This window comes from Hibiscus syriacus, unplaced genomic scaffold (genome assembly GCF_006381635.1).
Source record: "Hibiscus syriacus cultivar Baekdansim isolate YM2019G1 unplaced genomic scaffold, ASM638163v2 tig00110221_pilon, whole genome shotgun sequence".
Classification (NCBI taxonomy): Eukaryota; Viridiplantae; Streptophyta; class Magnoliopsida; order Malvales; family Malvaceae; genus Hibiscus; species Hibiscus syriacus.
The window spans coordinates 822,981-848,920 of record NW_024062635.1 but is presented as its reverse complement, the minus strand read 5'-3'; the positions used below and the strand labels follow the sequence as shown (position 1 = coordinate 848,920).

Genomic DNA, 25,940 nt, shown 5'->3' with positions numbered 1-25,940 from the left:
TTAGTATTATCTAATCTATTAACATTCCTATTACTTTCCTACAATCTGCTTGATTGAGTCCAGAATCTCGTCCTCGGATCTATAGGTTCCTCTAAAAAGCCTTCGGTTCCTTTCTTTCCATATGGTATAGTTGAGAGTGCACCAAGAAAGCTTCAGGATACTAGTAAGAAGAGATTTTCCTTTTCATGTGTTGTTTGCCCAAACTAGCAAATTAGTCCAAGTGAAAGGAGGTTTGTGTATACCTATGAGCTGAAGAATTGAGTTCCAGATTGAAGCAATTGTCTTACATTCAGCAAAAAGGTGATCTCTGGATTCTCATGCTTTAGAACAGAGAATGAACTGATCATTAGTTTCAATGCCAAATCGTTGCAGCCTATCCTTGGTAGGAAGACGATCCAAGATTACCATCCAAGAAATCAAATTGTGCTTGGGAATGTGAAATGAATACCAAATCAGATTCTGCCAGGGGACTTTACTATTTTTTTTTCGAACCTCTTCCCAAACTTGCTTGGTTGTCGTTGCTCCAGAAGCAAGAAGAGGTCGAGCAATTATTCGAAGTTTCATGATTTTCGTAGGAGCCAGCTAGAATTCAGAGGTTCTTCCATGAGCCAGAAATCATGATCCTTGATTAAATAGCTGTGAATCCAAACAACCCATAGTGAACCCTCCCCTGCAAGTAATCTCCTAATGAGGAGTAGCATGCATGCTTTGTTCCAAGACTTGGCCTTCAGACTTTGGATTGCAAATTTTGTCCTAGCTTACTCTTGCTCCCACAGCTGGAATTTCAGAACCTTTCCAGAAGTATCTCGAACAAATTTGTTCAATCTTGTTGATAATGGATTGAGGCAAGATAAGTTACCTACACCAGTAGTTGGCAACACTAAAAAGGACTGTTTTAATCAGCTCTAATATGCCAGTATAACTCAGCTTTATCTTGTACCATTAGTGAAGTCTGATCTTGACCTTGTCAATGAGAGGCTGACAATCTTTAACAGTAAGTTTCCTTGTGACCAGAGGTATCCCCAAGTATCTAACATGTAATGTTCCATGCTTAAAACCATTATAATTAATAATATTATCAAGAGATTGAACAGAAATACCAGCAGTAAAGATCTCACATTTAGCAACATTAATTTTGAGACCAGAAATTTCATAGAAGTAATCAAGAACAATGGTGACTCCCATGACAGAATCCAGATTGCCTTTGCAGAAAATTAGTAAATCATTAGAAAAAGTTAAATGAGTAAGACATATTTTCTTGCATTTAGAATGGAAGCTGAAGATCCCTTTTGCAGCAGCATTATTGAGTAATTTGGATAAGATATTCATCACCATAACAAACAAGATTGGAGAAAGGGGGTCCCCTTGTCTAAGACCCTTAGCACCCTTAAAATACCCAATCAAGCTTCCATTAAAGGCTATAGAGTAATTTGCAGCAGAGTAATTTACAGCAGAGTAACAAGCCACAATCCACTATATAAAAATATTTGGAATTTCAAGAGCCTTTAGAATGGATGAAATGAAGCCCCAGTTAATTGAGTCAAAAGGTTTTTGAAGGTCAATTTTCAGGGCACACTTAGGTGAGATTGTTTTCCTCCCATATCCTTTCACAATTTCTTTGGCAAAAAGAGTATTGTCAATAATACCCATTCCTTTGACAAAATCAGATTGATTAGAGGAAATAATTCTTGGCAACAGGTGAGTCATCCTTTTAACATTGACCTTTGTGATGGCCTTATAGATTACTGAGCAACATGAAATAGGGCGAAAATCTGAAACTTTGTTGGGATTCAGAATCTTTGGAACCAAGGAAATAGTAGTAGCATTAAATGTTGGGTAAATGTAAGACTCCTGGAAGAAAATTTTTATTTCTTCTATCACTTCATTTCCTACCACAGGCCAAACTTTTTTGAAGAAAAGAGAGGTGAAACCGTAAGGGCCTAGAGCCTTATCGTTTCCTTGACTAAAAATTGCCTCCTTGATCTCTTCAGAAGTAACTTCCTTAGTGAGGCCATCATAGTCTTTAGGGGAGGGAATAAGTAACAAGGGGTCTTTAAGAAGACTGGTGGAGCATTCTTTAACATTAGGATCATAAGAGCCTAGTAGTTTTTTAAAGAAATTAACAACTTCTGAGGACATATCATCAAAAGACTCTAGCCTTCTTCCCTGGTCATCAACAATCACTCTTATGGTGTCTTTCTTCCTCTTATTTGCAATGACAGAGTGAAAAAAATCTGGTACATTTGTCTCCCTCTTTTAGCCAGTGAATTATTGCTTTTTGTTTTAGAAGCATTGCCTCGGCATTCTCTCAGAAGTTGAGATCACTTTGCAGTTCCAGCTCCTTATCAATGGGCTCAATGCCTCTTAAGGTAAGGATTTGTTGTTTCTCAATTTCTTCTCTCTTATGTCTGACCCGAGCTGAGATGTCACTATAGTAGTCATTGTTGAGGTTTTTGAGACTAACTTTAAGGCGTTTAAGCTTGAGAAAAAGTTTCTTCATAGGATTACCTTGGATTGACATAGACCAAGATTGGCTAAAAATATTAAGGAAGTTTTGATGAAGAGTCCAATTAAAGAATTTAAAAGGCTTGGGTCTATTTGTTTGAACCTCTTTGTGAAGAGACACCAAAGTCATACAATGATCAGAGGGGCCAAGAGCCAGGAATTCCACAAAGGAGTGAAGAAAAGATTCGGACCATAGAGGGTTGATGAGAACTCTATCAAATTTACGAGCAAGATAATTATCATTTTGCTTGTTACTTCAAGAGTAAGTAGGACCAAAAATTGGATGGTCTTGGAGATGAAGGTCCTAGGTGACTTCTTGGAATTCAATCATATCAGGAGAGGTGACCATTCTTAATTGCTCACGAGCAGAAGTTTCATTTGGATGAAGGATGACATTAAAGTCCCCTCCCAAGACCCAAGGAAGATTAGTAAAATTTGATTCAATACTTCGGAGATCCTGCCAAAGATTCCTTCTTGTAATTCCATCATTGCAACCATAAATTGCAGTAATTAAGAAGGGAATATTTTTGAAATGGCTTTTGACAGTGATACTCTGATCTGAGACATGACATAAAGAAATGTTTAAGTCTTTCCTTCACAATAACCATATTCTGCCATTCACTGCAAAGTCATAATTGGAATAAATATTCCAATTCTCAAAGGTAGAAGCTAATATGTCAGCAACTTTGCCTAACTTTACACGGGTTTCCAGCAAGCAAAGGATATCAACTTTATTTAGGACTGCCCTTCTAAGGACCTTGCCTTGTTTTAGAGGATTGTTTAATCCTCTAACATTCCAAAAGGATATAATCATTAAGCTTGGGATGAGGGAATTGGTTCCCCTCCTTTACTACCAACAATAAAACTTTTAGACTTTTCAAGATTGGACTTCTTTTTTGTTTTACGTTCTTTGATTAGTACTGCAACACCAGAGGCTGCTGCTCTTGGTTTTTTACCATGATAATCAGAAATAGGTTGAGCCTCTTCAATCGAGTTAAGAATCTCAAACCTATTACTAGAGCCTGCTAGAGCTTTGTTGGGTTTATTCTTTCGAGGCCTACCTCTACCTATTTTAGTAGATGAAGAAGAAGAGGCTTTTAATATGTCAGCAGGGCTTTGATGAGCTGGAATAATGGGATCATTAGCAGCTTGAAGGACAAGATCAACTTCTGGATAGGGAGTGGAGGGAGAAGAAGTTCCAAGGGTATGGAGAACATCTAGAGAAGCAGAGGAATTATCAGAGGAATGAAATACAGAAACTGGTTGATCACTTGCTTGACATTCCTTAAAGTTAATATCCACTAAACAGTTAGAATCTGCTGACTTTGAGGCCACCATGTCTTCATTGTCTTCTGCTTTTTGTAAATGAGAAGAAGTAGCTAAGGGATCCTTTTTCCTCTAAACTTGGGTAGAAGTGTGAGAGGTTAAAGGGTTAGCCTTACAACCTTTAACACTATGACCGAATGAATTACATGGTTTGCAACAAGGTGGAAGCCAATAATTTAAAACCATTCACAACAGTAGTATGATAAAACATTATTTTTCTTATCCTAAATATAAAGGAATCCCATATACTGGAAAACACCATAACATAGGATAAAAGAGATTCATAATCATACAACAGTAAACCTGGACAACAAGTTGTGACTAGATAAGTCTCAAACAATCATTCATCCCACAAGTGAACAAACCTAGTATAACATCCCATTTTGAACATTTAGGATTTTCTAGTTAAGTAGATACTAGTTCCATGGAGCAACTATGGTACATTAGTTTAGGTCATATCGCTTTTAGCTTCCTGTGCATTTTTTTTCTATTGAAGGAAGAATCCCTCGTTCATGCTGCTAAATTTCAAAAGAAAAGATCATATAATTTGTAATCAATCATGCAAGATTAAACATGGCAAAAATCTATACTTAAGACTAATCTAAATCAAATCAGTTATCCCACAACAATTTAAACTTAGTAAATGCTTTAATAGCCCATTGATCAAATAGACATTACAAATTTACTTTGACCATCATCTTTCAGCATCATGCATTTTTTCAGCAAGCAAAGGTTCTTTTCTTATCAATCAGAAGGTTCAGGATTCAAGCCTACCTTAAAATTAATATGCATACACGTGTGTTAAAGTATATGAACATTTTACCAAAAGGAATAGCTAGACAGGAAAAAAAATGCGTTAATGAATTACAGAAGGCTGAAACATACCACCAACAACAGTGTTGTTCCAAGGGTTAGGAAGAGGATTTGTGTTAGGGGAGGTTTTCCCCCGACTGCTTTCAGAACCACTTACAGAAGCGTTGATAGGTGAGTGAGTCCCTAGCTTGAGAACCACCTTGATTGCCGAAAAGAGCTGCAAATTGGTTTGGACCTGGTGTATTTCCAGCCAGGGTTGTGGCATTCAAAAATGGCTCTTGAACATTTTCATACATACGCCTAAGCATGTTAAATCCCTCAGGAGAGGATTCAGTATTGCTCATAGCCCTGTCAGTGTTTCGCATCATTTCACACATGAGTTCAGGATTCCTAGCAGTTTCCAAAGTCTGCCGCAGAATGGTAGAATCATTAAGTATATGCCCAAGCTCTGGATTCCGGTCAATAATCTCAAGCATTTGAGGATTGTTCATAATCAAAGTGCGCATTAACTCTGGATTATTCACCAAGCTTTGAATAGCGGGTGTATTCATTATTTCCCTCATCATATTAGGATTTTGAGTTAGTTGTTCCTGCACTTGTTCAAATTCAGGAAGATCGGATCCAAACAAACCCAAACTACCTCCATTACCACACCAAGCGGATTAAGTCCAGGGAGTAATGGTGGTCCCAAACCAGGGTCCCCCATTGGAACCAACACCACGTGTGACCCCTGATGTAGTATTAGCAGGTCCAACATTTGTGGTAGCTGCAGGAGGAGGTATTGATGAAGATGGGACAAAACCACGAACCACATGAACAGTATGATCAGCTTGCAGACCTTCAGTAAGGGTGAAGAAAGTGAAATGGTCAAGTGATCATTAAGTATTCGTTTTTAACGCGCATATTAGATAGTTTCTTTATCCCTCCCCTGACATGGATTTATCTTCAACAGTAAACGTTTCATACGCAACATTTATAACTGTAGGTCTTAAGGTATCATGACATTGTTTACTAGGCTACTGAAAAAATCACATTATCAATTTTTCAAACCAAATTGTTTAAAGATGGAGCAAAACCACAAAACATATGTTTTGAACAGTTTGATCAGATTGCAAACCTCCAAGAAGGATGAAGAAAGTGAAACGGCCAAGTGATCATTAAGTATTTGAGCATAAATTTAAAAGGACATATTAGACAGTTACTTTAACCCTCCCCTGCAATGGATTTATCTACAAAGTAAATATTACATACACAACATCTATAACGGTAGGTCCTAAGGTATCATGACATTGAGTACTGGGATACTGAATACATGACATCATATCTTTAGGTTTTCAAAAGAAGTTTTTATACCGATGAAAGCAACCAGATACCTTGTTAAAAGTTCAGATTGCCACTCATAAAAAAATTCTATATAGAGAGAGAAGAAAACATGCGAGTGTCTGTACTGAACCACCATTAAGACAATGATGGACAGACAAAAAGAATTGGGAAGTAAGTACTCAGTACATGTGACTATGTGAGATAAATTCTTAGCTAAAAAAACAAAGGTTTAGCAGGCACAAGCAAGGAACAGTCTTCATCGGCCATTAAAGTAAATCCTCATCTCAAATTATTAATAGCTTTTCAAGCTACAGCAGCAAGGAAGTAAATTCTCCATAATTCATTAAAAAAATAAAACTACATCATCAGTTCATCATGACTCCAGAATTAGAGGCAATGCTGATGCTTCCCATTTTACTTACTTCTAAGGGGTGTTTGGTTCACCGAACATAAGATTACTTATGATGAGAATAACGTTACTGGAATGTAATATTATTATGGGAATGTTTTATTATATTGTTTGGTTTGTTTAGAAGGAATGTTTTATTACACTGTTTGGTTTGAGGAATATAAGATTATTTGACTGTATATTTTACCAATTTATCCTTGTGATACATGTTTTTTTTTTAAAAAGTTAAAGTTTAATATTAAATTATAAATATTTTAATGAAACTTTATAGAAATATTTTTAATCCTTCTACTGTCTAACTTTTGAGAAAAATATATTTAATATATAATTAGTGTATTAAACATATATTTTTAAATAATTTTCATAAACATCATATTTTTTATATAAAATATAATATAATATGAAAAAATAATATTATGATCACGGGTGGACAAAGATATTATTTTTTAATGTATAAGATCTATTTTTCAATAACTTAAAGTTAGAGATTATTTTAAATAATTATATCTTTACAATCATATTAGTTTTTACCTCATAAAATTATAAATAATTAATATATTAAATGTTAAAAATATAAAATAATTTTAAATACTCAAATTTATTAATATTTTACTAAGTTAAATTCTTTGTATATTATTATTGTATTTATAATGTTGAGTAAAGTACCCAAAAAATAAGAATTGAAAAGGATCATTATAAAAAGAATTCATTAGTCTAGGGATATTCTTGTTTAAAGTGGCGGGAATTGTCTAATATCTATGATTTTGGAGGTAATGACATAATTCCCACCATTTTAACAAAAAAATGCTACCATTGGCAAAAGATTATTCCCTGGTAATAATCTTTTTCGTGAACTAAACGTGGGAATGCAATTTCAAAAAAGATTATTCCCTTTGGTAATGTTCTTTTCCGCAAACCAAATGCCCCCTAAATACATGGATATAGCTAACTAACAAAAAAATTGTAATCATGAAACAATCCTCATTGATTCCCATTTTCTCACCTCCACCAACATTGTTGGTGCATCTATCAACATCAATGTTCCACAAAACTCCCCTTTCTTCACAATCTCACTGTCTCCTCAACCACCTCACTATGTATGTTTGCATCTACTCACCTAAATCATTACTCAAGCTCTTCGTCTACTCCTTGCTTTAGGTTTGTTCCCAAAGTGCAAACTTTTCAAGCCCATCCCTTACTTTTTCTTCTCGTAATCGAAGATCGTTCTTTCAGATTCTCCTATTTTATTTGAAGGAAAATAGGGGGATCTTGAAGAAATTTCATAAGAAAAAACCCGATGTAAGAAAATCTAAGTTCAATAAAGCTTTCAAGAAATAGTTCAAAACGAGGAAGGATTCCAATTATGTCGTTATGTCTGAGGTTGTAGTTTTCCATCTTGAAGATGATATCCCTATAGGTGGGGGATTTATTGAGCAAATATGAATGTGATATCAGGAGTAGGTGTGAAATTTGAAGCAGACGAGTGGAGTTCTATGGTGCATCAACCTACTATAAATTAGCTGACCCTATTCCCATATGTAATGGGTTGAGGGGGAAGTAGGATAGTAGCTGCCCCCAACGCCAGGTTGAGAGCAGCTTCCGTAAAAGACCTCTTGCAATCAGAATTATGAATTGCCCACCGTGGGACTCAATCCCACGACCACAAGGTTATCAACCTACTATAAGGCTAAGGAAAGGCGCGACCTAAAATGTTATGAACAAACATAACATTTTAAGTTGCGCTATGTTTTCCTTACTTTTCTTTTCAGGAGCAAACATTCTTCATAACATTTTAGGTTGCAACTAAAAATATTACATTTTTTATAATATTTTCAACTGAACCTAAAATGTTATGTTGTTTATAACATTTTAGGCCACGCCCTTCCTTAGCCTTGTATTAGGTTGTTGCGTCGTAAAATTAACTAGCAGATGAGCATAAAATACAACATGGTATTCCAAAACGAAAACAGGATGAATTTTTTATAATAATCCATTTGGATTTTTATTTCTTAAAATGATGCAGTTTACGGATTATTTCTTTGAATGGGGTGAATGTTACGGTACACTGAAAAGTTGTATGATGGTCTATGCGACCAAGGTGAAACGTCATACCTACAATGCGTCTCTCACCTCCTTTATCTTTTTTCCAGTTTGACTGTGCTCCCTTAAACCTAGACTGCTTGACTGAAGCTTCACTTGAATTGCTACATCCAATGCATACATTACAACTCATTCATGGCCTTACCAATAAATAGAAGCAAAAACTGGGAACAATCAGGGTAAAATTTAGTATAATAAAAACAAGTTTATATATATATATATTAGGGTAAAACTTATATATGTATATTTATATATATATATATAAGGGTAAAAAAAAGAAAGGCTTTTTCCTGTGTGACTAGGGCATGGTAGCATAGTAGATGAGCAGGGCATGTGAGTAGACTAAGGAAACAAGATTAGGGTTGGTTTGATAAGATTTTATTCTTGTAGATTAGATAAAATACAACTTTAACATAGAAAAAAAATTCTTAGCTATATATCTATATGAATGGAGCAATTGTTTGGGAATAAGTTATAGAAAAAAGCGTAGGAGCTTGAAAAGGAAAGCAATTGGCAGAGGAAGTAATTCATAGAGGAAGAGTGATCGAAAGAATTTTTTCCAAATCAAGTAATTAGAAGAAATGATCAAGTAAGTTTGACGAATTTTTATTTGAAGTATTTTACGATTAATAATTTTTATCATAGTATATGTACCTGTATATTTTATTCTAAATTAATTTTTTTTTAATCTGTAGCGAACACGAGCAACAATTTTTTCACGATTGTCCATTATAATGGACATATTATGGAAAATGAGGTTAGAGTTGTTTTTCAATCTGAAAGACCTATAAGTATGATGTTCAAAAGGGACATCATATTTGTAGAAATGAAACATAGGATAGAAAGAAAAATTGAAGCTACAGTTGATGGTTTGAGGTGTAGATTTATGGTATGTCATAATCCAGTCAGATATGATGCAGTACCAGTTGAAAAAGATAATGATATTGAAACCATGATTAGATTACATGAGTAAACAAATATTGCAGTTATTGAGTTATTTGTTGACGTGCGTAACAAATATGATGTTCCTAGGTCATCAAGAAATATGACTGGAAATTTATCTCAAATGGATTTTAGAAATGAGCTTGAGGACTTAATATACAGATTGATAAACAATATTATGGAGCTATTGGAAAGTGGAAATGAAGTAGGTAGGACATCGACGGTAACAAAGTATGGGACGAGAAGCATACATCATTCGAAATTGAATGTTGATGTTGATTCTGAAAATTGATGGGGAGAAATATATAATGATTCCAGCGAAGATAAAGAAACTGATGACCCATTTTGGACAACAATGACAATTTCTATGGTGGTGGTGTACTGATTTGTCCAGAGATGAAGTTCCAACATCATATTATCATATTCCTCACATGTACGAGATAGATTATGATATGATGAGGGCACCTGAATGCTCAGATATGTCACATTTAACTCCATACCATGTGGTTAAATCATTTGAAAATTTGAGTTAATTTTTAGTTATGATGCAATTTAGAGATAACTGAAGCTACGTAGGCAATTAAAGAGTATTCCATCAAATGCCATGTTGATTTCCATATTGTAGAATCCAACCAGAAAACCATATATACAAAGTGTGTTAAATATGGCCGAGAGTTCAAGTGGAAGATTAGAGTCTAAAAAATTCGTAGGCATGATGCTTGGGTCATCACAAGGTACAATGGTCTTTACACATGTTTGCAAAACTCCATCGAACACGACCACCAACTATTGGACTCCGATGTAATATGTCAATATGTGAAAGTGTTGGTTTAAAAAATCCAAGAATCCCTTGTTTAATATTAGTTGCATCTATTCGAAGCCAACTGGGATACCAAGTAAAATATTGTAAGGTTTGGTATGCAAAGTTGAAGGCAACGAGGCTGACGTTTGAAGATTGGATGCATCATACAATGAGCTACCAGATTTGTTACAAGCAATGAAATGATTCATCCTGAAAACTATAGTGAAGTCTCAAACCATGCTTGCATACTACAAAGAAGGTAAACTTGTTCCAGGGAAGAAAATATTTCGTAGGCTCTTTTGGCTGTTCAAGTCGAGCATATAAGGATTTTCATTCTGCAAACATATGGTCCAAGTAGATAATACATGGTTATATGGTTAATATAAGCATGCATTATTGATAGCAGTCACATAAGATGGTGAACAAAATATCTTCCCAGTTGCATTCGCCATTTTTGAATGAGAGACAGCTAAGGCTTGGTATTTCTTTTGACCAATCTACGTTCATGCGTCGTTCAAGAATATGGAATTTGCTTGATATCCGATTGAGGAATGAGTATTTTGGAAACAATTGAACAACCAATAAGTCATTGGATACCTTCGTATGCATATCCCACATTCTGTATCTTCCATATTGGTAAGAATAATATCGATCAGTTTCATAATGTCTGCATTTGTAGTCAGATAGTAAGCATGGGTAAGTTTTATTTTAAACATGTGTGTATCAATTTATTTGTTTTTTAGTTGATGTTTAACAATATATATATTATGAAACATTATACGAACTACGCCAATCAAATTTTGATAAGAGGTTGGAGAATTTAAAGATGTTTTATGATGATCAGCGTGTTTGAAAGTGGGCTTCGAAAATATCACGGGAAAAGTGGTTACAAGAATTCGATGGTGGTCGACGATACTAACACATGACAACAAACCTTGCTGAGGCCATTAATTCAGTACTTAAAGGTACATGTTATCTCCCAATATCGAGTGTAGTGAAAGACACGTATTTTAGGTTGGTTAAGGTTTGATCCGATAAAGGGAGAAAGATTGCGCTCTCATAAATAAAGGTAAAACTTGGGCTCCTACAATGATGGAAGCAATGGAAGCAAACAAACGATTGACAACCTCAATGGTAGTTCATGACTTTGACCAAATTGGTCATACTTTTTTTGTGTCATTGTTAGGATCGAAGAGGCTCAAATGAACAACCGAAAAGGTGGCAAGAGGGGTGAATTGAAAAAAATGGTTTAGGGAGTAAGGAGAAAGAAAATATAGAAACTTTTTCACAGCGATTTATAGTGGTTCGACTTCTCAACTAAGTCTATCTCCACTACCTTAGCTCCCCACTAAGGATTTTCTAATAAATTCACTAATTTGTTCTTTCTTTTTCAAGGATTAAGAGTAACCTTTACAACTCCCTAGTTTTTCACTTGGCTAAACTAGAACCAAACCCCTTTATAAAATGATAAAAATAAGTAAACAAATAAAACCTCTCTAAGGTAGGTGTTTACAAAGAATTAAAGCTCACAAGAATAAAAATATTTACAAGAGAATTTAAATAAAGAGTGAAAGCTCTTCTCTTGTGTTTTATTGCTTGAATAGGTGTTCTAACCCTTCTTTAAGTGTCTTGAAGTTGTGGCCGTTTATAGTCGTTGGGAGTGATTTGGAGCCGTTTAGGGATGTTTTCTCTGTAAAATAAAATTGCTCAGTACAGAGGGTATTGGTACTCCTAAAGGGAGTATCGGTACTACCTTTTTTAATTTTAAATAAAACTAGTTGTAGTGCCTGATGGCATCAATACTAAGCCTATGATATCGATACTACTATGTAAAGTAGTATCGGTACCCTTTTGGGTATCAGTACCATTTTTTTATTCTAGAATTTGAGCAATACTGGTAGTATCGATACTACTTGGTGAGTATCGATACTTCCCTTACCTTTGGTATCGGTACCATATGAACAATATCGATACTGTAAGAACAATATCGGTACTTTTTGTCTAGAAAAACTTTTTGTGCTCAATTTCAAGTTAAATGGACTTTGAATTATTTTTGAAAACTTTGAATAATTTCAATTCAAGTCCAAAATCATTTTGCCTTAACTGTTATATCAAAATATAGTTCAACAATCTCCCCATTTTTTATATAAAAAACATTTGAAAAATTGTTTTTGGCAAAACTCCCCCTTAATAAAATATTTAATGAAAATGATATCAATTTTTGGAAAAAGTATGAAAATGTTCAGCTCCCCCTTTTTCATTAAGAAATTGAAACATGACATTTAAAACATTTGAAAACTCAAAGCACCCCCTAAAAAGTGCATTCCAAATAAAAATTTAACTTTAAAAGCTTGACACTTAAACAAAATTGAATTTCAGCAAAGAATAACAAACATGTTAGTAGCACATGAAATTCAATATATCCAAGTCTAAAATACTTTATGCAATACCAATTGTTGAAATCAAGTACATGTGCATAAAGGTTTCCAAAAAATGTTATGCATTTGAAAAGTTTATATCAATTGTTAGAGAGATATCATTTTCATTTTAACCACATGCATAAACATTTAAATTTAGGTCAAAAATTAAAATTTGCAAAATCAAAGCATTTGAAAAAATTGATATCAATTGTTAAAGAGATATCATTTGCATTTAAAATCAATTTTGACCAAAATTAACTATAATGAACTAAAAATTATGAAAAACATTAAAACTGTAAAATGTTCATAATAAAACTTTTTCAACATACATGAGATAAAAAACAAAACATAACCATTTAAGATCAAAACTCATGCATGCCTAAAAAACTAAATGAACAACCAATTATGTAAAATCAAAAAGCTTTCACGCTTAGAGGTTACCCGTTCCTTTTCAAGTGTGGATAGAGCATTTGAACATCTTTATTTTCATCACCATTGCTCTCACGCACCTACAAGAGACATTAAGTAGATTTTGGTATCCAAATTGCTTTGTATCCTTGAACATTAGTTTCAATGCCCCTTGTTCCCTTAAGAACACATACTTGTCTAATTTTAAAAGATTTTCTTTTCTTTATAGGACAATTATGTTCCATATGACCATTAAAATGACAATGTGAGCATTTTGTCATTTTTAAACATAATGAGTTATTTTAAGAAATTAATTATTTTTCTTCTGCTAAGATTTCAGCCTTAACTTTCAAATCAAAATTTTCTTTTTCTAAATCATTGATTTTGACTTTTGAAAGCTCTAAATCATTTTGTTTTTCAAAATCAACTTTTTCTTTCAAAACCAAATCATTTTCAACTTTAAGTTTTGAAATTAATTTTTTATATTTGGAATTCATGGTCTCAAATTCCAAATACAACTCATTGGAAGCAACTTGTAACTCATCAAAAGAATAGGAATCTAATTCATTTGAGTTAGAAGTTACCATTGAATCTTCTTCGATGGCCATAAGGCATAGGTTGGCTACTTCATCTTTATCATTATATTCATTTTCATCACTCCAAGCTACCACAAATGCCTTTTTCTTGCTTGATCTCTTCTTCTTTAGGAGGGGATATTCATACTTGAAATGCCCCGTTCTTTGACTACTGAAGCACACCAGGGGACTCTTTTTCTTGCTCGATCCATGTTTCACTTCCTTGGAAGTCATGAATCTTTTGAACCTTTTGAAGAGCTTGGCCATCTCTTCTTCTTTATCATTGTCTTCATTCACCTCTTTTTTTGAATCATGATTACTCTCATTGGTGGATTTGAAGGAAATGATTACCTCATTCTTCTTCTTATTTTGCTTCTATTCCTCGTCTTCCTAATCCTTCACCATCAACTCATGAGTGAGAAGAGAACCAATCAGCTCATCGAGAGTGAGAGATTTTAGATTCTTAGCCTCAACGATTGACGTCTTTTTCAATTACCAAGACTTTGGAATAGAGTAGATCATCTTTCTCATAAGCTTCTCATTAGGGATTACTTCTCCAAATCCCTTGAGACTGTTTACAATCACGAAAAATATATCCATCATAGTTTTGATGTCTTCATCAGTTTTTATCTTGAAATTCTCGTAGCTATTGTTAAGAAGGCTTATCTTGGCTTCACTTACTTTATCGGTTCCTTCATGAGTGACTTGGAGCTTATCCCATATCTTCTTGGCATTGAAACAAGAGGAGACTCTTCCATATTCATCTGGGCCTAATGCACAAAAGAGGATGTGCATAGCCTTAGCATTGAGTTGGAACTTCTTTTTCTCTCTATCACTCTAAGCATCTATCTCATTGGGTGGAGTGGAGTAACCCTTCATGATTAAGTTCCAAGCTCCTAGATAATTTGCTTGAATGAAGAGAAACATCTTAATCTTCCAATAGACGTAGTTAGCTCCATTGAAGTGGGGTGGCTTGTTGACCGATTGTGAATCTTCAATGTAATAGTCACGGAGATTGAAACCATCTCTTTGTCGGTTACGTCTGGAATTGGTAGAGCTTCTTCGAGGATCATCTAAAAGATGTGAAACCTTCTAACGAGTCAAACTCTGATACCAATTGTTAGGATCGAAAAAGTTCAATTGAACAACCGAAAAGGTTGCAAGGGAGTGAATTGGAAAAAATGGTTTAAGGAGTAAGGAGAAAGAAAAATATAATTCTCAACTAAGTCTACCTCCACTATGTTGGGACCGTCGGTGCACCCCATGGCGCATTGGAAACAAAACTCGACGGTCTCACAAGCGATCCAAGTACGAAAAACTGAAATTGGGATGAAGATATGCAAATACTTACAGCGAGTTCCTTGAAAATAGCAAGGACAATAGTAAATACTAGTGGTGTAGATCGGTTCGAATTGTAAGCCTCCACGAAATCACGTCTCGACCACTACTCAGTTCACCCGATTGAGAGCAATTCCCCCCCCAAAACTGTTTTGAGAGAAAAATGGTTGAAGGTTTTTTGTGTGTGTTCTCTAAAACGGCTGCTAGACCTAACACTCCCTTTTATAGCCAAGTTATCCTAATCATATTAGGGTTTTTATTATTTCAAATTAATTAATTGTAATTTAATAATCCTTTTATATCCAAGTTACCCTAATCATATTAGGAATTTTATTATTTCAAATTAATTAAATCTATATTTAATTAATTGAAATTAAATATTCAGGATTATTAAAACATATACTTAATTAACTCTAGATATATTTTAGTATTGTATAATAAATTGTACATCTTTGCTCGTTTCAATCCTAGGGTGTGACCCTGTAGGTTCTTGTGACATCTAGCAATATATTATTGTCACCTAAGTTATAAGAAAATATGATTCGACATGTCATCTTGGTGATTAACTCTTTTATGTATTACATCCTTATGTCCTTTATATCTAGAATAGGCACAAGTCTTTAAATAGTCACACTTGTATAGCCCATCTATTGTTTCTTGATATCTAGAGTAGACTTTAATGAACAAATAGTTTATGATATCTCATATCAACTTATTCGAGCGTGATCATGCGTTTCTAGTCTTATTCAATCAAGTGGCCTGTAATATATTTCCTATTATGTATGAAGGACAAATCCTATCTTAATCATACACACCCACTACATATATTGAGATATATTCAATAACAGTCTTTATAGAGCAACCATTTACGGAGCTTGTTTAGCTGCATCAAAACATACAACAATATATGTTGGGATAATATTGATCTCTAGTCTGAGGATCATACATATAGTCATCACCATGAGCAATGTTATGACTGTCACATAATAATCCAAGACATATGCTCATGGTGGGTTAATCCAATACATTGTTCTATAACAATATAACCATGTATCATTTCTGACATCTCTATGTCAATGAAAACTCGTTGTCATCAATCAATAACATGTTAGTCTTAAGCGTATTATTATTGTCCATGCCCATAATAATACTTGACTAGGGATCTTTTAATAATAACAATTATGTCATTATATGGACTTTATTATCTTCCAGTTTATGTTAAACACATATATATAACTGAAAATAATAACGGCAATGTCTTTATTCAATAAAATTGATAAATAAAAGTATTATTACAATCATCATATGATTGGTCATTGGGCATACTCTAACAATCACACACTAGCACTAAGACCAATCACTCACATATATAATACCAAGTGACTCAGTGTGACGATCATGCCTCTGCTGTGTAAGAGGCTTCGTCAAGGGATCAGCAATGTTGTCATCCGTATGTACTCTACGTATTTCCACATCTCCTCGATCAATGATCTCTCGAATGAGATGAAAGAGCCTAAGAATATGTTTGGATAGTTGATGAGATCTGGGTTCCTTTGCTTATGCAATGGCTCCATTATTGTCACAACGGAGTTCTACATTATCTGATATGCTGAGAACAATCCCTAATTCCATTATAAACTTCTTGATCCAAACAGCCTCTTTTGCTGCTTCACTGCTACAATGTATTCAACCTCTGTTGTAGAATCAGCTACTATGTCTTGCTTCAAACTTTTCCAGCTCACAGCTCCTCCATTAAGATAAAACACAACCCGATTACGATCGTGAGTCATCCTTGTCAGTTTGAAACCTGGCATCAGTATAACCTTTTATACAAAGCTCTTCATCCCCTACATAGACAATAAATTTATCCTTAGTTCTTCTTAAGTACTTTAGGATATTTTTAACCACAACCCAATGATTTTCACCAAGGTTCGCTTGATACCGACTCGTCATGCTTAAAGCATATGATACATCTGGTCAAGTACATATCATGGCATGCATGATAGAACCAATAGCCGAAGCATATGGAATCTTATTCATCTGTTCTATTTCTTGTGGAGTTGAAGGACACATTTCCTTTGATAGAGAAATGCCATGTCTCACAGGCAAAAATCCTTTCTTGGATTCTTCCATACTGAACCTTTTCAGCACTTTGTCTATATATGTACTTTGACTTAGACCTAGAAGTCGTCTTGATCTATCTCTATAGATCTTAACTCCTAAGATATACGCTGCCTCACCCAAATCTTTCGTAGAAAAACAAATACTTAACCAAGTCTTAACATACTGTAAAGTAGGTATATCATTTCCTATGATGAGTATGTCATCTACATACAAGATTAGGAAAGAAACAATGATCCCACTAGCCTTCTTATAAACACAAGGCTCATCTTCATTTATGATAAAACCAAACTCTTTGATTGCATCATTGAAATGAAGATTCCAGCTTTGAGAAGCTTGTTTTTGTCCATAAATAGACCTCTGTAGCTTACAAACCTTTCCAGTATTTTCTGGAAAGATAAAACCTTCTGGTTGTGTCATATACACATCCTCTTCAAGTTTTCCATTAAGGAAGGTAGTTTTGACGTCTATTTGCCAGATTTCATAATCATGGAATGCAGCTATTGCGAGCAGGATCCGGATGGACTTAAACATAGCTACAGGGGAGAATGTTTCGTCATAGTTTACACCATGAACTTGTTGAAAACCTTTAGCGACTAATCTCCCCTTGTATGTTTGTACATTACCATCTATATCGATTTTCTTCTTGAAAACCCATTTACACCCTATAGATTTGACCCCTTCAGGTGGTTCATCCAAAGTCCATACTTGGTTTACTGAAATGGAATCCATCTCAGATCTCATGGCTTCAAGCTATTTCTTAGAGTCTGGGCTAGAAAATGCCTCTTGATAAATCCTGGGCTCATCTTGATACATAAGAAGAACATCTCTATGTGTCGTAACGAGAAATCCAAATCTCTCAGGTGCACAATGTTCTCTTGTGGATCTACGCAGTGATTGTGTTTCTAAATATGTTGAATGCTCCTCAACAACTTGTTAAACATGCTCAACTTTAGGTTCATTTATCTGTTGCTCTTAAACTTCTCCAAGTTCAATATTTCTACCCTTCCCTTTCTTTTAGAGAAATTCTCTTTCGAGAAAAACTCATGTTCGAGCAAAAAACACTTTGTTCTCGTTAGGGTGAAAGAAATAGTATCCCTTAGTTTCTTTAGGATATCCAACAAATATACACTTATGAGATTTAGTTTGAGCTTTATAGACATCTGATGTTTTATATAAGCTTCACAACACCAAATCTCCATAAAAGACATACTAGGACGTTTCCCAGTCCATATCTCATATGGTGTCTTTTGAACCGATTTAGATGGAACACGATTTAGTGTGAAAGTGTCTGTTTCAAGTGCATGTCCCCAAAAAGAAGTCGAAAGATCACTATGACTCATCATCAATCGAACCATGTCTAACTGTGTTCGATTCCTTTTTTCAGAAACTCCATTCCACTGTGGTGTACCAGGTGGTGTAAGCTATGAGACAATCTCACATTCTTTTAAGAGTTCATCAAACTCTATGCTTAAGTATTCTCCACCTCGATCTGATCGAAGTGCCTTAATACTCTTGCCTAGTTGATTTTGTACTTCATTTTTAAATTCCTTAAACTTTTCAAGGGCTTCAGATTTATGGCGCATAAGATAAATATACCCATACTGACTAAAGTCATCGATAAAAGTAATGAAGTAACGGAATCCACCTCTGGATTGTGTATTCATTGGTCTACATATATCACTATGTATTAACCTCAATAAATCACTTACTCACTTACCTTTACTACTAAAAGGAGCTTTAGTCATTTTCCCAACAAGCAAGATTCGCATTCATCATATTGTTCAAAAATAAATGAATCTAAGAATCCATCTTTATGGAGTTTTGATATGCGTTTCTCACTTATATGGCCTAAACTACAATGTCAATGATAAGTTTGATTCGATTCATTTGTTTTTTTATCTCTTAGTATTTATATTATAAATGGTGTTCCAAAATATAGAGACCATTAACCAATTGTGTTGAACCATAAAAAACACTATCGAGATAAAAAGAACAACAATTATTCTTAATAATAATCTCAAAACCAATCTTGTCCAAACAAGAAATAGAAATAATTTTCTTAGTCAAACTAGGCACATAATAACAATCCTCTAAATTTAAATCAAGTCCACTAGGCAAAGATAAAACATATGTCCCTATAGCTAATGCAGTAACTCTTGCTCCATTTCCCACTTGTAGGTCAATGTCTCCTTTAGCCAAATTCCTTCTCTTTTGTAGTCCCTGTACATAAGTACAAATATGAGAACCACAACCGGTATCTAATACCCAAGAAGTAGATGTTGGCAAATTAACATCAATAACATAAATACCTGAAACAAACGTTCTGTTTGCTTTCGCCTTCTTGACCTCTTCAAGGTAAACAGGGTAGTTTCTCTTTCAATGTCTGGTCTTATCACAATTGAAACATTTTCCTTCTTTGCTAACTCCCTCTTTGGGTTTCAATGCATTTTTCCATTTTTGTTTGTCTTACCATTGCCCTTAGACTTTGCCACTACCTTTTGCTTTCCATTTCCTTTGTCCTTGTGGACCATCAGAATGGGCTTAGGTCCAACATTTTTCATGTTACTTTTAGCAGTTCGTAACATGCCAAGTAACTGTGGCAAAGTCTTGTTAATTTCATTCATGTAGAAATTAAGGACAAATTGGCTAAAGTTATCTGGCAACGATTGCAGGATAACATCGGTAGCCAATTCATCTTTGAGAGGAAATCTCAGCTTTTCCAACGTTTGGATGTAGCCCATCATCTTGATGACATGAGCTCCTACAGGAGTTCCCTCTGCTATTTTGCATTGAAATAGAGTTTTAGAGGTCTCATATCTCTCTTGACGTGCTTTCTCTTCATATATTTCTTTGAGATTTTGAATCATCTCATTTGCAACCATGTCCTCATGTTGCTTCTGAAGCTCAGGAGTCATGGTGGCAAGCATTAGACATCCAATATCTAACATATCATCCATATGTTTCTTGAATTTGTCTTTGTCAGCTTTTGAAGCATTAGTTGTCGGTTCATCAGGAACAGGTTCCTCAATGACATATTCTTTCTTTCCTGTTTGAGAATAATTCTCAAATTACGAAACCAGTCAAAGAAATTTATACCATTAAGTTTATCCTTCTCAAGGAGTAATCGCAGTATTAAAGTGTTGTTTGCCATTAAATCTAGAATAATGGAAATATTAAAGTAAGTAAATTTACTGAATTAAAATTTATAAATAGGACTTTATTTAAAAATTACTCCCACTATTTTATTCAAAATTAAAAACCCTCTTTGTTTTAATTTCAGAAAAAATTAACGAAATTTTTTCTAGTGGGTAATACATCAATTTCCTAAATCAGCTTTGGCTTTTATTTTAGGATAGTGATTATTTAGGTAAGTAACACTTGACTAGTTACATCTCATGTAACTCCTCATTTTGGTGAACAACTTTTGTTCAAGTCATATCATGACTTATCCAAATATTTAACCTCTAGGTTTCTAATCCTATTAGAATAACCTAGCTAAGTTATTACCAATATTTCAACTGGTGAATATCACTTGCTTATTCTTCGCATTTAACCAAGATAGATTTATATGCCAATGCTTTGGCAAAGCCCACACAATATCGATCAAAGCCTTAACGAGGGTAAATATTGGACGGTTAAGTTAACTTAGATTATAAAGAGGGATTTACGTAATTATCTCATCGTTGTTCGTTTTAATATTAGGCCCTTATTGATCTCATCAATATTTATTCTTATTTTATCATTTGATGTATTGCATATATAACAAATATAACAATAAATAAGATGCAATGGTTATAGCCCAAACCAATGACTAAGGTGGCCCATCCCAAGTTAATGGGAGAACTAAGAACCCTAAAGCCTAAGACTACTCTCTAGGCATCTTCTGGCCATTCTTCTGCTCCTTGTAAATATTCATAGGTTTACAATTTTAAAAGAAACTCATTTTACATACGAGGGAGTAAGATGAGAAGAGAAATACAAAAGAGATATAGAAAGGCACGGCTCGCAGACCGTATTTCAAATTAAACCATTATAAAGTGAACAAGGGCTAAAACCATGCATGTCAAATACCGTGCAAAAAAACATATCATATATATATACACGTTCTTACGACTTTGTTAAAACAAATTATACTGGCCTTCAATTTGTACTTATGTTTCCATGGAAAAACTTCATGATTTGATAACAATTATCAACAGAATCGTGCTTTTGGGATTTTCAATCCCGAATGTTTTCTGCATCAAAACAACCATTGTTCCACTTCCAAACGCGATATGTTATCGAACTCCCACAGATCATCCAGCAACAAATTAATTGAAAAACATATTAACAGATTAACATATTAATTGTTGCGGTTATCAATTCGAACAATGATATTAACATATTTACCGAAATCGATAAAACTAGAATATGCATCTCATACATATCGCATCAACCAAAAATTTAACCCAAATTCAGATCGTACAAGTGGCTCTGATGCCACTGTTGGGACCGTCGGCACACCCCATGGTATAGTGGAAACAAAACTCGACGGTCTCACCAGTGATCCAAGTACAAAAAACCGAAATCAGGAGGAAGAGATGCAAATAGTTACAGCGGGTTCCTTGAAAAACAGTAAGGACAGTAGTGAATATTGGTGGTGTATATCGGTTCGAATCGTAAGCCTCCACGAAATCACGTCTCGGCCTCTACTCAGTTCACCCGATTGAGAACAATTTTGTTTTTCCCCAAAACCGTTTTGAGAGAAAAATGGCTGAAGGTTTTTGTGTGTGTTCTCTAAAACGGCTGCAAGACCTAACACACCCTTTTATAGCCAAGTTACCCTAATTATATTAGGGTTTTTATTATTTCAAATTAATTAAATCTATATTTAATTAATTAGAATTTAATAATCCTTTTATATCCAAGTTACTCTAATCATATTAGGGATTTTATTATTTCAAATTAATTAAATCTATATTTAATTAATTGAAATTAAATATTCAGGATTATTAAAACATATACTTAATTAACTCTAGATATATTTTAGTATCATACAACAAATTGTACATCTTTGCTCGTTTCAATCCTAGGGTGTGACCCTGTAGGTTCTTGTAACGTTAGTAGTAATTATTAGAACAATTCTAATATTACATACAATGAGTGACATTTAACAATGTATCATTGTCACCTAAGTTACAAGAAAATATGATTCGACATGTCATCTTGGTGATTAACTCTTTTATGTATTACATCCTTATGTCCTTTATATATAACAATATATGTTGGGATAATATTGATCTCAAGTCTGAGGATCATACATATAGTCATCACCATGAGCAATGTTATGACTGTCACATAATAATCCAAGACACATGCTCATGGTGGGTCAATCCAATACATTGTTCTCTAACGATATAATCATGTATCAATTCTGACACTTATAAGTCAATGACAACTCATTGTCATCAATCAATAATATGTTAGTCTTAAGCGTATTATTATTGTCCATGCCCATAATAATACTTGACTAGGGATCTTTTAATAATAACAATTATGTCATTATATGGACTTTATTATCTTCCAGTTTATGTTAAAACATATATATAATTGAAAATAATAATGGCAATGTCTTTATTCAATAAAATCGGTAAATAAAAGTATTATTACAATCATCATATGATTGGTCTTTGGGCATACTCTAACATTACCTTAGTTCCTCACTAAGGATTTTCTAACAAATTCAATAATTTGTTTTTTCTCTTTCAATGATCAAGAGTAACCTTTATAACTCCCTAGTTTTTCACTTGGCTAAACTAGAACCAAATCCCTTTATATAAGTATAAAAAGAAGTAAACAAATAAAACCTCTCTAAAGTAGGTGTTTACAAAGAATTAAAGCTCACAAGAACAAAATATTTATAAGAGAATTGGAATAAAGGGTTAAAAGTTCTTCTCTTGTGTTTGATTGCTTGAATAGTTGTTCTAACCCTTCTTCAAGTGTCTTGAACTTGTATTTATATGTTGGAATGAAGTTGTGGTCATTTATAGTTGTTGGGAGTGATTTGGGGATGTTTTCTCTGCAAAATAAAATTGCCCAATACAGAGGGTATCGGTACTCCTAAAGGGAATATCGTTACTACCTTTGTTAATTTTAAATAAAACTAGCTGTTAGTAGTCCTTGGGCCTGACGGTATTGATACTAAGCCTATGGTATCGATACTACTATGTAAAGTAGTATTGGTACCCCTTTGGGTATCAGTACCATTTTTGCATTCTGGAATTTTAGCATTACAGGTAGTATCGATACTACCTAGTGAGTATCGATACTTCCCTTACATTTGGTATCAGTACCATATGAACAGTATCGATAATGTTCGTGATGTATCAATACTGTAAGAACATTATCAATACTTTTTGTCCAGAAAAACATTTTGTTCCCAATTCCTAGTTAAATGGACTTTGAATTATTTTTGAAAACTTTGAATAAATTCAATTCAAGTCCAAAAACATTTTTTCTTAATTGTTATATTATAATATAGTTCAAAAGTTATTTATACGATGCAACGAAGAAGGAGAAGCTCAAATATTTAGAGTTGATTTGCGACACAGATGGTGTGGTTGTGGACGCTTTCAGGCATAGAGATATACATGTGCTCATGTAGTCGCTGCATGTATGCATGTTGGTGTAAGCCTGTACAATTATGTTGATGAGTGTTTTCACCTACAAAGGATATTAAATGTCTATAGCTATGAGTTCGCTTCAATTCCAAATGAATCATATTGGCCGAAAAATGATCATGACGAATGGATGCAAAAACCAATGCTTCGTAGAGGTCCAAAGAGTTGACCTGAGTCCACTCGTATTCATACCAATATGGATTTTCATAGTTGAGAGAAAGTTTAACCAATGAGATACGAATTATTTATGGGTAATGGTCATTCGAAAAAAATTCCAAATCTACAAGGATAAATGCCTCATTAGTAATCATATATGTATTTGTATTGGAATGAATATTTGAATTTCTTTTAGTTCAATTTGAACGAGTGTGATGGATTTCCATATTTTATTTGAATGGATGAACATTTAGTTTTTCCTATTTATTTTTGAGTCAGTGTGATGAATTTTCACATTTTATTTATTATTAACTTTTATACAAGTAGAAAAAATAAAAAAATGGAGTTTATAATTCTTGTCCATGCCTAGATACTATGGAATAATAATGTATAGGCAGACGTTAAGTGCATTGTGGTCGTTGCGCTTACTCAGGAGTGTAGTAGTCATCCTCATCATTCCCTGAAAATATATGCCCACCACTATGATATCCCATCCCACCACTCTTCTCTCCCATCTCTACTAGTAACGTAGATTGAAAAATAATCGTATTTGACATCATAAATGTCATTTCTCAAAATCATGCGTTGATTCAAACATGGAAAAGTATATAAGCGTATGAGGATTCATAAACTCATACAGCTGAGGATTTCCAAACCCATGTATGTATGCTGGAACAGCAGAATCAGCAAACTGTGGTGTTGAGCTATTATCAGGTGTTGTTTTCGCTTCATGTTGTTGAGATGAACTCCCACTTCCACTCGGAATAAATTTTTTGTCTTTACCAAATGTTTTCTTAAATTTGGTAAATTGTCGCCTTTGTCCCAACATTGTTATGTATGACTTTCTATTATCCCAATAATAATGAAGGTAAGCCAAAGTTTTAAAATCAAAGTCATCATCTTGAATGGGATAAAGAGTTGGCAAGTGTGAAGCTCTGTTGTTCCAATTATTAATGTATTTTGCATGCTTTGCAACCCAATCCACTTTGTTTTTACCTCGTCCATCTAAAATGTGAAGGTGGTAATGATCACGTAGAATCTGCAGAATAGGCTGGTGGAAGCCGAACTACCTCATCACTCTATCAGAAAACTAGATCTTAACAAAAGTAAAATGAATCAATGATGTAACAATACACCAATATTCACAACCATCCCAAACGTCTTGTGACACACACACAATAATTTCTTCCTCTACGTACGACCTCCAATTAAACAATACAATTAAAATTTATAAAAATTAATTATGCATTATAAAATTATAAATAAAAAATTTAAAAAAATAAACATAAATAAAATAATTATAAAAATATATTATTATATTAATATTATTATACCTCTTTTTTGCTATAATTGTCGATCTTAAACCTAAACTCTTTACTATTATTATGCACCAACCATGTTCTTTTTATCTTATGCCTTCATTTGAATATAAAAATAAAAAATTATTCATTAATTATTTTTAATCACAATATATAAATTCTAATTAAAATTAAAAATTAAAATATAAAAATATTATCTCCAGGCAAGAGGAAAGTCAATAGCGGTTCGACTAATCGGTGTTATAAATGGAAGTCTATGAAAAGCCCATAATTGTAGCAACATCAAACATTCATCGATTTTTGTTGTATTAGAATCATTTACGGTTAATGATGCCTTGCATATCTCACAGTACAAGAACACCAATATCACTGATCCCCAACTGTATTGACGAGTATTCTAAAAATTACTCAAAAACGGGAGATATTGTGTGTGAACCAGATTACTAGATTTATTCGGCATCAAAACTTCCCCAATCAACTGTAATATATATGCTCGAGTTGCATATAAATTTTCATGTTTGGTACTATTTCGTTCGAGCTTAAATTGATTCTTCAACCACGATAGCCTCAAACGTCGCCCTTTTTAATTTGGGCTTACCATTGCAAAGAACTTCCACATTTTCGTAAAAAAATTTCAGCACCACTGGCATCCCGTTTGTTGGGACCCAGAGTTGCATGGCCACATCCTATAGAGTTATCGTGCATTCTCCGTACGCTAAAT

General features: G+C 33.9%; 1 protein-coding gene across 1 annotated transcript; it reads right to left on the bottom strand.

The window, feature by feature from the left end:
- Positions 1–4,720: 4,720 nt before the first annotated feature.
- Positions 4,721–24,729, bottom strand: LOC120114204 (ubiquitin domain-containing protein DSK2b-like). The gene is made up of 4 exons (XM_039135182.1): positions 24,539–24,729; positions 8,489–8,580; positions 5,338–5,482; positions 4,721–5,295 (listed from the first exon to the last, which is right to left on the bottom strand). Exons 1-4 carry the CDS (start codon positions 24,727–24,729, stop codon positions 4,788–4,790), a joined length of 936 nt encoding a protein of 311 aa, XP_038991113.1. The 3' UTR covers positions 4,721–4,787.
- Between the last annotated feature and the right edge of the window lie 1,211 nt (positions 24,730–25,940).

Coding starts and splice junctions, on each gene's coding strand:
- LOC120114204 (XM_039135182.1), bottom strand. CDS start 24,729: ATGTTGGGACAAAGGCGACAATTTACCAAATTTAAGAAAACATTTGGT. Junction 8,581..24,538: donor GGGTTTGGAAATCCTCAGCT/GTATGAGTTTAT, acceptor CATTGGATGTAG/CAATTCAAGTGAAGCTTCAG. Junction 5,296..5,337: donor GGTTCCAATGGGGGACCCTG/GTTTGGGACCAC, acceptor ATCCGCTTGGTG/TGGTAATGGAGGTAGTTTGG.